This window comes from Emydura macquarii, unplaced genomic scaffold (genome assembly GCF_026122565.2).
Source record: "Emydura macquarii macquarii isolate MOO-44397 ecotype Brisbane River unplaced genomic scaffold, CSIRO-AGI_Emac_v2 contig_3517, whole genome shotgun sequence".
Lineage (NCBI taxonomy): Eukaryota > Metazoa > Chordata > Testudines > Chelidae > Emydura > Emydura macquarii.
In genome coordinates, this window is record NW_027133654.1 from 3,887,838 (window position 1) to 3,901,646 (window position 13,809).

The following is a 13,809-nucleotide window of genomic DNA, read 5'->3' on the forward strand; positions in this document are numbered from 1 at the left end:
AAAGACTCTCTTTATTTGTTTCATTGTTTAAAACTCTATCTTAATCCTCAGCAATATATAAAAATTAAAATTACATCCCTAAAGTAACCTCCATAACAAATTACCTTCGTTAACAAGCAATATGTGACTTGAGGAGAGATATAAAACTAACGCCCGTTACTCCTCTCAGTGGTTCCCAAATTGTTTGGTAAGGTGACCCACCACCTTCATTTTGTCTGTCTTTGCAACCCTCACCAGGTCCATATGCATGAGAAGGGAAAGGGTGATAGGCAAGCATCCTTCTCATCCTTCTCCGCTGCTGCCTACTTCTCACTCTAAGAAGGCACTGACCACTTACAGCAGCACCTTTGTCCCTGAGGGCCACAATCCTAATCCAGGCCTAGTGAGGAGAGGTGTACCTGGGAGGCAGCAGGTTTGGAGAGCGAGCCTAGCCCACCCACACACCTCGAGCCGCAGCCCCTATCCCACAGGACTGGGCACTGCTCCCTGCTCTGGGCATTGTGACCTGGTGCACAGGGTCTCAGCACCCCTCAGAGTTAGCCCAGCTGCCCCTCCTGTTTAATGCAGAATTGTTTTATGTTTATTTTAAATAGTAAACCACTGATCATGCAGGATGGGCACAAACTGACTAGCATATTCTTATGTTGGGTCTTCAACTGCAGGGTCAGAAATGTCATGTTCCAGAAACTTGGTTGCCACCAAGAAGAGTCTTATCATTCAGAATACTTAATTTCTAATACAACTGAATGAAAATGTTCGGGTTTTTGTTTTGTTTTGGTGTTTTCCTCCCTCTTCCCCCTCCCCCCCAATCACATGAATTACTAGGAAGTTGTGCTAAACAAAACTAGTGCAGCTTTCTGTAACAAACAAGGACTACTTGGGCAATGAAACAAAAATTTGAAATGTTCCTAAGGGAGAACTGGGGAATATATCATGGAATCCGGACTGAATTTCTCAAGGAGAGTCTCTGGAAGGCTTATCCTCCTTCCAGATGATATCTGAACAAGATTTGTGGTGAAAGGAGTATGTATGTGACAGTTCAAAATGCAGCTATTTAAGAATAAGTAAAGGAGTAGTGCCACTGATTTTCTTCATTCATGGAAAATGTGGTAGATCTTTCCAGTGAGTTGTGTAATTAAAGGCTCTCCCAGTCATGCAATCAGATTCTCATAGGCGGCAGACCCAGATACCTGTGTGGAACCTCAGTGATTTCAGCAGGGCTCTGCATGTCTACAGGAATCTGACTACCAAATCAGGGCCCCCAGGTACTTTAGGTAATCAACAAAGTGCTTCTTGGAGAAGGCATGTTAGTTGGTAGCTTCAGGGAATGCATCCAAAGTAATAAAATGTTAGGTGAAAGGTTGAACTAATGGCAGTCAGTGTACTCTGAGTCCCATGTGAGGTTTTTTCAGGCAACTGACCCTAGTTGGCAAGAAGTTGCCTTTGATTTGGATCTGTTGTAAATATTCTTCAAAGTTATAATGAAATAAAAATGTTGAATGAAACCCATATATATGCGCTGAATTCTCCCACTAATTAGCTTAAGAGAAGGTGGTGGGGAGGAGGACTCTGCAGAGAAATTTGTTTTACCTGGACTAACTTTGTATTGTTGAAATGGATTTTTCTGTTTTGGTACATGGTAAATGAGCTTCTACACAATGCTGGAAAAGCAATTTATTTTTTTTAAGGGATGGTACTGCACAGTACTTCAGGTATTTTATATCAAAGTCAGATATGCTACTTTCTATGTTCTAACTAAATTTTCCCTGTTTCCTCTTTTGTTTCCTTAAAAGTTTTTCCTTAATGTAAAAAAGTAATAATAATAAATAATAACTTGGGATTGATCAGTTATTTTAACTTTTTTGCCTTTTCTTCCTATTCAGGAATCTTTACTGGACTGACTGGAACAGAGATGCTCCTAAAATTGAAACTTCATACATGGATGGGAGAAACAGAAGGATTCTTGTTAAAGATGATCTGGGATTACCAAATGGGTTGACATTTGATACTTACTCCTCAATGCTGTGCTGGGTTGATGCAGGTAAAGAGAGAGACTTAAATGTGTATTCATAATGCATAACAGACTAAACATGGTAACCAGTGCAATGATGCACAGCATGATTGATGAGCAAATGCTTAGAGTTGTTTGGACTTAGTCTTTTTTCAGGCTTGAGAGACATACCTCAGAGTATCCACTGTTTTATTTATGATCTCTTGCTGATTCACCAAAAGTAGGTTTACAAGCTGAAGGATTCTAGGATTCTAGACTTATTTTTCTGTTTGCTGTAAGCAAGTATATCTTTAATACGTATTTAGCCCTTTATGGGGAATTGGGTATTCATAGAGTCTATGGCCAGAAGGGACCATTCGATAATCTACTCTGTCTTTCGGTATATCATAGGCCATAGGATTTCATCCAGTTACCTCTGAAAGAACCCAGTAACTTGTTTGACTAAAACATGTCTTCCAGAAAGGTATCCAGCCTTCATTTGAAGGCAACAAGTGACAGAGGATCAAAAACTTCTCTTGGTAGCTTGTTCCAGAGGTTAATCATCCTCATTGTTTAAAAACATATGCCTAATTGCTAATTTACATAGCTTTTCTTCACTAGATTAAAGGCCCCTTTAGTACTCAGTATTTTTCCCTAATGAAGGTACTTATACACTGTAATAAAGTTACCTCTCAATCTTTTTGATAAGCTAAACAGATTGAGCTCTTTAAGTCTCTCAATACAAACATTTTCTCCAGCCCTTAAATCTTTTTTTTTGGTGGCTCTTCTCTGCATCTGCTCCAATTTTCAACATCCTTTAAAACATGTGGACACCAGAATTGTATGCAGTATTCCAGCATTGGTTTCACCAATGCCATATACAGAGGTAAAATTGCCTCTGCATTCCTCTTCACTGGTTCCTGGGTTATACATCCAAGGTTTGCATTAGGCTGTTTTGTCACAGCATCGCACTGGGAGCTCATGTTCACTTGCTTGTTCACTATGACCCCACAATCCTTTTCAGAATCGCTGCTTCCGAGGACACAGCCCCCTTTCCATAGGTATTTGCATTCCGTGTTCTTAGATGTATTGCATTTGGCTGTGTTAAACCACTTTTTGTTTGAATGGGCACATCTTACCAAGCAATCCATATCACTCTGTGTGACTGCTCTGTCCTCACCATTATTAAGGTTAAGATTTTGTCATGGTTATTTTTAGTAAAAGTCAGGGAGAGGTTATGGGCAATAAACAAAAATTCACAGAAGCCATGACCTCTCCCTGATTTTTACTAAAAATAATGATCTATGACAAAATGGGGCTGAGATGACAGCAGTGGGGAAGGGTCCCCCTCCCGCCGCTGCTTGCAGAGGCTGGGTGCTGGGGGCCAGGGCTGGGATCTCTGTGCAGGCCCCTCACCGCCCTGGGAGTTCTGCAGCTGGGAGTTGCCTGGGGTGGTGGCTCGGAGCTCCGGGTTGCCCCTACCTCTTGCGGCAATAGATCGGTGCTCTGGGGACTTCCCACCACCCAAAGCAGCTGGGAGCTGCAGGGACCACCAGTGACTGCTAGAAGTCTCAGCCACCCATGGCGGCTGGAAGGTCCAGGGACCCCACAGTTGCCGGTGGCACCTGAGACCTGCAGGGGCTGCGGGCAGCATGAGGGAGCTCCAGGAGTCCCTTGCTGCAGCTTGGAGCTCCGGCCCCACTTTCTCCCCACCCAAGAGGAGCTTCCTGCCAGCTGACAGCTTGCCCAATCCCTCTCAGCTGCAGGAGAAAATGTCACAGGAAATGCTGGATTCCATGGTCTGCGTGAGATATCTTATCTTTAAACATTAGTTATCATTTGGCCAATCTTTATGTCATCCACAAATTTTATCAGCAGTAATTTTTATATTTACTTCCAGATCACTGAAGAAGTTGAATAGCATTGGATATAGAACCAATATCTGTGGAACTCTACTAGAAACACCCCCATTTGTTGCCATTTACCCACTGACAACTACTTTTGATATCTTTCAACTAGCTGTCTTAATCTATTTAATGCGTGATCTCTTGATATTGTGTATTTAATGAGAACGTCAGGCAGTACTAAGTCAAATGCCCAAGTGTATTACATCTTTGCACTTATCTGTATCAACCAAACTTGTAATTTCATGAAAGAATTAAATTGGATTTCTTTGACAATAACTATTTTCCATTAAACCATTTTGACTAGTATTCATCCCATTTTTATCCTTTAATTCTTTATTAATTATCAGCTTTTCCATTATCTTTGCCCAGGATTGATGTCAGGCTAACCAGACTATAGTGACCTAGATCATCCAGCTTGCCCTTTGGAAATATTGGCACCACAGTAGCACTCTTCCAGTCACCCCACCAGAGAGGCTCAGAGTTAAATGTGCATTAAGGTTCAGCTGAGCTCTCAGGTATAAAATTGCTCTCTCCCCAGCTCAGAGTCAGGGTACACTGCTGAGGCACTGTGGAAAAACTTTCACTGCCACTGCCCAGGCTGTAACTCCTTCTGTGGATAAATCATCCTTTAATCTGCAGAATGGCCAGGCTAGCACCCTTCATGAGCACAACTTGTCATATATGCAACGTCCCTGGCAATCTTCAGCAGCTGCTACTGTAATCTTTCTTTTCAACTGAATGTCCAGACAAGGATCTGTATGGGCTTTTATCCATGGTTCTCATGGAGTCACACAGGCATAACACTGATCTACCAAAGTGGGCACATAGGAATAAATGAGACATCTTGTAAAAGGGTTAGTCCTTGCCATATGATCTAGACAAGAATTTGGCAGGGTAGGGCAAAGGAAAACTTTGAGGAAATTGTACTCTATATATGCTCTTTTGATTAAATCATTGTGCTCCCCCTCACATGCCCCCCCAAAAGAACTATTTGTCATACACAAAGAGTAAATTGTTTTACTGTATACAGGCACCAAGAGGGTGGAATGTATGAACCCCAGTCAGCTTGGTCGACGAAAGATTCTTGAAGGAGTTCAGTATCCTTTTAGTATTACAAGCTATGGGAAGAATTTATATTACACAGACTGGAAGAGGTAGGTTATCTGTTTAAGAAATTATGTAGTTGTATTTTAATCTGGTCTTCTGCCTAGTAGAAACTGAGATTCACTGCGTCTGTTCTCTTGGCAGCGCATGTATTCTTCCTTAGAGATTTTATTTTTTTTCTCTGCTGGCACTCAACTGAGGCAAGGCGTAGTGGGTATTTAGAGTTGGATGTATTAATGTTCCTAGTTAACTGTTTTCTCAGTTTAATAATTTGTCCTCAAAGAAGACGCATTTACCCTGAACATGAGAGGGGTGAGGTGTGTGTGTGGTGGGGGTTAATATGTCTTCTGGCAGCACTTTCTTTGAGATATAGTACAGATATATATATATAGAAATTGGTCATTTGAGGATGCTTTTATCCTTATTGGTATGTACATGTTCAGTCAGTAATAAGAAGAAAACATTTTAGCTGTTGACATCACTTCTTTTTGTTTGCTAGCAGTAGAATTTGGAGATAAGATTCCAGACTAAATGTTTTTAAAATACCAGTAGTTTGTTTTTAATCCATATAAATGTATGACCTAGACTCTATCTGCAAACCCTTTAACAGATAGTTTCACTGATTTCAACAGGGCATCTTGGGAATAAGGGCTATTCACATGACTAAGAGTTTCCAAGGGTGGTTCCAATAGCTATGAAATATTACGTTAGAATGCCGTTTAGAAATAAGAAGTGGAAAACGTCACTATTCTATCAGCCAGTCATCTTTTGTTTGCACCTGAGTGGCTGAACTCCCACCCCTTTAATTCTGAATGTCCGATTCCTCTTGAAATGGATAAATGTCCATAACAGTGGACCCATTCCACTGTGGCCATGCCAAGGATAATACTGTAAGCAGAAGAGTGTCCAATAAATTTGTTCCCAGAGGGACACTGTCAGAATGAGCGTCCTATGTTTAACTTTCCTTCCCCCAAAGAAGACTGTTACCCTGCCAGTAGGAGATCCCTCTGCTCCCCAGAATCAGGGCTGTGACATATTTGGATTGTTGGACAGAAGTGGGATTCTGTATCAGACAAACCAGGCCCTGGGGTTCTTCATGTGTGGGAACATTGGCTATCCCTGTGGTCTGCCTGTGTGCTTCAATGTTACTAACAGGCAGGGTGTTAAAATGAAAAGGAATCTGGTGCTTCCTCTTCAAGTTTTTTTCTTCAGAGACCATCTTAGGGGGACGCCCTAACTCACCTTCATACTTTTCTTTGGTTTACTGTAGGGATGCTGTTATAGCAGTGGATCGCACAATTTCAAAAGAGAACGATAACTTCCAGCCCCACAAACGCTCCCGTCTTTATGGAATAACGACAGCTTTTGCTCAGTGCCCACCAGGTAATCACAAAATCCCTATGTTTCTCCACTAGTTATAGAATATGAGTGTAGCTACCCAGTGGTTCCCAGGTTGGGGCCCACAGAGTATGTGCTGTTGGTTGGTGGAGAGCAGGTTGGTCAGGTGGGGTTTCCACCTCTGAACATTAATGGATGCTAAAAATACATACAACTTTTTCCATGTAAGCAAGTGCTATAGCTGCCATAAGAACGTTATGGTATTATGAATGGGAGGGGAGGCTGTGGCCTATTCAGTCATGAATGGGAAGGCAGATGGGTGCACAAGACATTCTCTCTTAAGGTGGGGTCCAGACTATGGAAAAAATTCGAGCACCTTTTCAATAACACACATAATTGTCAGTCAGCTAAACAGAATGTTTTATCCATCCCCCAGGGCACTAGTTAGGCCTTATTTTATTTGAAACTCGTAACTATAAAAGTATCTTAGTCTTCCAGCTGTGCTCAATCCTGTGTTTTTAAAAAAGGAAGAACTAAGGAAGCAGTAGGTTGTAGAAAAGGTGAAGTCATTCTTGCCCTACGTAAATGTTAAGCTTTCGAGTTATATTGGTAAATATTTACGTGTCCCAAAAGTCTCATGTGAATTTTGGAAACATGGGGATGGTGACAGTAATTCTCTTCAGAGAAACAACATTCTTTATTTTTCTTCTTCATGCTTAGCTTGAGCGACAGAGGCTCAGAGGAGGAAATTAATATCCTTAAATAACCATTTTTGTTTCTTTGGCAATTAATGCCACTGTTTAGTCTTATTTCTGGCCAAATTCAGTCTGGCTGTTGAAAAAAGAGTTTGTGTTTTATGATTACAATGTTGCTAGATTGTGAGATTTTTCTTTTCAGTTGAGACCAAGAAGAGGTAAGATACAATTTATGACAGAGTTTGGGTTCAAAGGATATGATTTTGATCTTGATTTTGGGTGGTTTTAATCTAGCTCTTACCACAGTGAGTCAGTATAAAAGAGGATTAGTAGATAGATATCTTCATTGAGAAACTTTGTTAAATGTTTTTATTGTATGTATTATGGGAGCACCTTGGGGGCCCTATTGTGCTAGGAAGTGTACATACATAACAAAGACAGAGTCCTTGCCCCAATGAGCTTACCATCTAAAGTAAATGTGAATCTTTCACAGCCAGCTGCCTCTCCTCTGCTTTGTGTGTGTGTCTGTCTCTCTCTCCAAACATGTTTTATGGCTCTATTTACAAAAAAAATTAATTTCATGCTCTAACTTGCCTCTCAAAATATCCTGACTCTCTGGCCCTCAGATCCTGGAGATACAGTTAATTCTTGCTATCTCAGACGCCTCAAATTTTGCTGCTCCCTCATCATTAAAATGAAACATTGTCACTAATGACCTTCTACTCTGTGACCTTGTCATCTTTGGTCTATCTACTACTTTTGATATTGTCTCTTCCACTTCTTCCCCTTGGCTTCCAGCATGCTCTGTTTCTTGCTTATTCTGCTTTGCTTGAACACTCCTTCGCCATCTCCTTTAATGGCTCCTCATCCTTCCCTTTCTTCTTATCTGGATGATGCCTCTGAGGATTCTGAATTTAGTCCTCTCCTTTTTTCTCTTTTCTGTTCCCTCATTCACTCACTGTCTCTGCATTCTACTTAACTATGAAAGTTAAAGTTCTGGATATACTTTTTAAGTATAGCCCAGCTCCTTCATGTTGCCTGTAACCAATCTCAGAAACGCTTTTCCTTTCTTATGTCACCACTGTTGCTCCCTGTGGACCTTTCCCCACCCATTATGACATCAGCCCCAACTCCAGACACCTGACACCTGCTCCATCTCATGATATCCAAATTGGCACTTGGTATCTGCTGGGTACTGGAGGAGAATACCCAGGATCTGATCAATTAGAAACCAAAAGTAAAGCAGTTGCCTCCCTAACTCTTGTGGTTTATATTTTCTGTAACGTTCCTGGTTTTTCCACTCTATGAAGTGCTTTACCTTAGAAGATTTTTTTATATTTATACTCCTATTCTCTTATAGGGCATAACTATTGCATGGTGAATAACGGAGGCTGTACTCATTTATGCCTGGCTACCCCAGAAGGCCGCTCTTGCCGCTGCCCTGATAACACAGTTGGAGTGGACTGTATAGAAAGAAACTGAGAGCTAACCCAGGAAATGTGCTAGAACAGCAGTCTCCCTTTGGAAAAGTACTGTAAATAATTCACAGCTATCGGCATAAAATGAAGACAGTAAAGATAAGCTCCATACTGTTTACAGGGGGGCAAGCCACATCACACACACAGTAGCACAGCATTGGTGGCATTCAGGTAAGTCTGTGCTGCCCAGGGAGGGTCCCAGTCCTTGCAGCCTCACCTTCTTGCCTTTAAAGAGGAGCTTGGGCGTTTGCTCCTGTGCTGGGCTCTGGGATGGAACCTTCCAGTGAAATTCTTGCACACTGTGTTTTATGGGGTGTTTCAAACGCTGACCTGCATAAGAGATTGGAATTTTTGAGCACCACTGACTGTGCATTGCATTGGAGCATGCAGCGATTCAGCTATAGCATGGAATGCTGTAGCCCAGCATAGGTGCAGCTGGGTCACAAATTCATCTTCAAGTTATGCAGCAAGCATGGGGTCCCAAGGCTGGTCAGGGTCAACTGTCAAAACCTTTACACGTTAAAGCTATTGTCTCAAACCTTTGCTTTTTGGCTGTTGATAATGTTACAGGAATAGTTAACCAATATGCTTTAGCACAGGAATAGTTTCTGTACTGGTTCATGTTGCCTTTTCATACTATGTGCAATTATCTTAATACCAGCACTGGGTATTGTGAAAGTTTCACTGGATTTTTCCAAAAGAGGTTTATTTTTGTCTTGCTAATGGACAGATGTTGAATAGCTTTTGAATTATCTCCAAAGCTGAGACTTGGGAGACGGATCTCAATTCTGATAACTCATCAAAGAACGGTGGTTGATTGGTGGTTATTTTTAAAGGGACACTATCAAGTATTTTTTTGAAATAGTGTTTAAATTTCCTGTTTCTGTGATGCTATTTTATAAGCTTGAAAATGACACTTCCATTTTGCCCTACCAATTTTTTTTTCTTTTTGGCAAACCTGGATATTTTCCTTTCTTACAGACCATGAACAGCCATGAGAGTTGAGTATTTGATAGGCAACACGTTTGACAATCTCATAGGGCTTTAAAATAAAAAAAAAAGTCCAGTTCATGTGTCAGTTTACAGCAAGGGCAAAACATCTGTGCTGGAAATCAGTGTAAAGATGGAGCGTGTCTTCACTGACAGCAATGAGTGCAGAGCAGTTAGGAAAATCCAGCACACATTTCATAAGAGATCACACATTCTAATGCTAAAACACATTAAAAAGCCCTTCTGCAACAGAACATTTCTGGGAACAGGATTTAACTTTTGCTCCTGCTGCTGGTAGGGTCACTTATCTGCAATAGAAGAACAAAATGTGATTGTGAGAGTCATGTATCTAAACAGCTGTTTTTGTAATCTCTTGGTCACAGTGGTAAATTATAATAAAAATCCCTCAGCTATAGTTAAAAAAACAGAGGCCATTTGCCTCCAGATATAACATTGTTATAGCAGAGCCAGTTTTGAGCTTGAACTATCTGACAATTTCCTTTTTAATTATATATTTATCACGAAATATCAAACTCCATATAGAATGTTAAAGTTTATTGTGTAACTTTTTATAACTTTTTAAATTCATTGTATTCATATACTTTAATATGTCTTAAAACTGTAAATACCAAAAATGTGCTGAAATGAAGGTGCTTAATAATTGTTCCTCCAGAATTACTCAAATATCAGGTGATACATTAAAGTTTACACTCTGTACAGTACAGCTATTTGTAGTACTGCCAATAAAGAATTTTTTTGTATAAAAAGAGTCTTGCCTGCAGTATCAAGTGGTCTCTAGTGTCCTTAAATTTTGTTATGGTGAATTTTAGTGCACCATCAGTAACTTTGTCACTGTGTAGACCAGAGTAAGATTTGCTTCCTGACTCCCAAGATTAGATCCTAAAGCCCCAATCCTCCAATTGACTCCATATGAAAGCACCCTTGTGCCTGCAAGTACCTCCTTGGAGTCAACTGCACTCCACCCAGGCATGAAGGTCTGCCTGACAGTCATCCAGAATTGACTGGGATCTCAATTAAGACAATGCAGTTTAGACACACAGGGCCTGATCCAAAGCCCATTGTAGTCAATGAGAGTTTTTCTGTTGGAGTTGGATCTGGCTCATAGGGCATTGGATAAAGAGCCAACCTTAAAGTTATAAATGTTTTTTAATTGTATACCTCTTAAGTGGATGATCAAAAAGGTATATTTTAAGGAAAATTTGAATGAAGAGTTTGCTCTGATAAAATTTATTGGCACCTATTCTATGTTCTGCTCTAGCTGCCACACGTCCTGAATGACTGTCTTATTTTTGGGAACCTCCCATTTCCAGCTAACACTGAGTCTTGAGTGTCACAAACATCATATAATTCTGTATTAAAAACAAAAAACCCTCTAAAACAGGAAATACCAAAGTAAAATTTGCACACTGAACCTTAACTCTGCCCTCTTATGTGTAGAAGTCCTACAGCGGTGGTATGTGGTCATATAAATAATGCCTGGACATAAAGTGGCAGAATTGAGTTTGCACAGTCTGAACATTTCTGATTTTTGAGTGCTTAACTTTTCAATCTTAATTTTCTTGTGAGATAGTGGAGGTTTTGTATGGAATTTCCTATGTGTTTTTGTTTATGTGTATGTGTGTAAGACAAAACAGGAGAAAATCTAAAAATCACATTCGTGGTTTGCCTAGACATTCTGAATAGGTGGCAGCAGCAAGATGCCCAAAGTGAAACCAGGTTTACACATTGCTACATTGAAAATATGAACACAGTGAAAGTTTTGCAATTTATTTCAGTGGCAGTTATGTCATTATAGCTATTCCTAGTGTCCAGGGACAATACATATCCTAGTATGTGTACCATCAAGCACTACTGGATACTCTGTATGTGCTTTTTCATATTTTAAAATCTCTAGGATAAAAATGCTTTGAAATGAAGTTCTACTCGGAAAAGGAAACAAACACCTTCTTACCCAACAGCGTTGCTCCTAGTATATTCAGAGTTGTACTGCCTCACTTGAATAACACACAGTAACCTCAGTGATATTGTGGGTCTGGTTGTATCTGAGAAACATTTGGAAAGAAATATCAGTCGTTGTAGATTTGCTTTTGATTCCCATTGCTTATTATCTCCACGTAATTCACTCCTCCATGGTGCTGCTGAAAGCCCCAGGGTAGTTTGCAAAGTCCCAACATTTTCTTGGTTACTATTCCAAGTTGGCAGACTGCTTGCTCTGCATTTGTCCAATTACACAATTTTGTCACAACACGTTAGATTTTAACTCGCATGCATATAATTAAGAATGACAGGAGATTATTAGAGGATAAAAGGATGAATGGCCCCTCAATAACAGTGTCACATTGCATCAATTTAACCTTGGGTTAAATATGGTCTGTTTCTCAGTGCAACATTTCATAGTATATTGCTGTGGAGGAAGTTTGGCAACAATACAGAAATCTGATGGAAAATCAAGATGTTGCCACAAATTAGGTTGTGAAACATTTAAAGAAATAGACTGTACAATTGTAAGAAGCCTCCTGTAGTTTTCCTGTTTATAAGGACTAAGTGTTACCTTCAAAATCTAAGATACGTATCTAGGGATTTGGCAGGAGTTTACATGATAACCGCTTAAATCATCTGTGTTGTTCAGATTCTTCTCCACTTGAATTCTGCTGTTGGCTTTACTTGCACATGTGTGAGGGTCTGCAGGTCAGGAAAATAGGAGAAAGATGCTCATATTGTCCCCTAAAATGTACTCATTAAAAGTAGTGATTATGGATGCTCAGAAGGTTTAATTATGCACAGAGTAGTTCAGCTGCTTATGGGGTGTACAAAAGTGGTTTTTGTAATACCCACCTGACATAAAATAATTGGGAACATTATTCTGTACTAAGCCAAATGAGGGATATAGCAGTAAATGCTAGTATGCATTTGATACTTTATTGTAGCAGGATGTTGGAATTAGAGAACAGAAGCAACCTGACTAATTACAAGTAACCAGCACAACTCAAATATTCAGAGACAATAAGGTACGTCTACATTGCCCCAAAAAAAAGACCTGCAGAATGGCCATGACAGGCTTCAATCAGCTAGCTCAGGTTGCAGTGCTATAAAATTGCAGTGTAGACATCTCAGATTTCTGATGGTGAGTCAGATGGTCTCATGGTGAATAAAGTTAAGTATGTGTAAGTTTTTGCAGGTGTAGGGTCTCAGATTTTTGCAAGTGTGGGCTCTAAGTTATTTTGCTTCTAGTTGAAAAGACACTTTTAAATATCAACCAGGGAACAGGAAAAACCTTCTAACTTTGTTAAGGTTTAACATTAAATTCAAGATGTATCATTTAAAGGGTGCCCTCTCTGAAACAGGAACTTCTTGAATGTGTTAATTTAAAAAAATTCAAGAATTCAGTGCCTTTTTAAGGGCTAAGAATACATATACAGGTCACTTTTAAGGAAATCCTAAATATATTTAATTTAAAAGTCAGTAATGGCTATGAAAGGGCAGGTGGAAGGAACAGTCAAATGTAGTGGCAGCGTATATTGGAAAAATTGCACTCCTGAATCTGGTGGATCTTTTCTTTGCAGTGTCAAGCTCTATTCCATACCTGAATTTGATCCATGTACAGAATTCCCATTGGTGTCAATGAGTTTGAGTCGCTGAAGACATAATCAACCAGATCATAGGATCTAAAACATTTTGGAACAAAATACAGAGTGCAAGGTGTGATACACCTCCAAGCAGTTTCCAGGCTCAAACAAGAGAGACACAAATCAAAGTCTGTCATCAAGCTGTGTAACTCAAATCACATTGCTAAATCAGAATGATATAGTCAAAATAGCTATTTAACAATTACATACTTAATTATTCTCAGATTAGCTATAAACCTTGGATATGGGTCAGATGAACTGCAAGATGCTTACAAACCCTTCTGAAACTACATCTTCACTCTGGTCACAGTATTAACATTCTGAGCTAAGACATCAGTTGACCATTAATTAATCTTCAGACTGAGGCTCTCAGATTTAGGTTTATAGACTCAGTATACCAGTACACTATCTTGGGTAGTTGTTACAGAATGTGTTTTGATGGTCTTGGAGGCCTCTCAGTAAAGATTTCAGTGGAATTGCTGAACAAATTAAATCCTCTAGGACGGTCAACTTTTCTCTCTCCTCACAGGTCAGTGTGATGTCCCTGCTTCCTAAGGACCAGACCCTAAGATTCCCATTGACTTCAGTGAGAATTGGACTGAGCTCCAGGTATGTGTGTTCAGGGGACCCTCACAGTTGTCCAGATCTCAGAGTCTAAGG

At 40.0% G+C, this 13,809-nt stretch overlaps 1 protein-coding gene across 1 annotated transcript in view; it reads left to right on the forward strand.

The window, feature by feature from the left end:
- The window catches only part of NID1 (nidogen 1), a 63,140-nt gene extending 52,863 nt beyond the window's left edge, over positions 1-10,277 (forward strand). Inside the window, exons 17-20 of the mRNA XM_067535809.1 lie at positions 1,884-2,041; positions 4,928-5,051; positions 6,272-6,384; positions 8,395-10,277. Coding sequence (XP_067391910.1) covers positions 1,884-2,041; positions 4,928-5,051; positions 6,272-6,384; positions 8,395-8,516 — 517 coding nt within the window. The 3' untranslated portion in view covers positions 8,517-10,277. The remainder of the gene's footprint in view (positions 1-1,883; positions 2,042-4,927; positions 5,052-6,271; positions 6,385-8,394) is intronic.
- Positions 10,278-13,809: the final 3,532 nt, after the last annotated feature.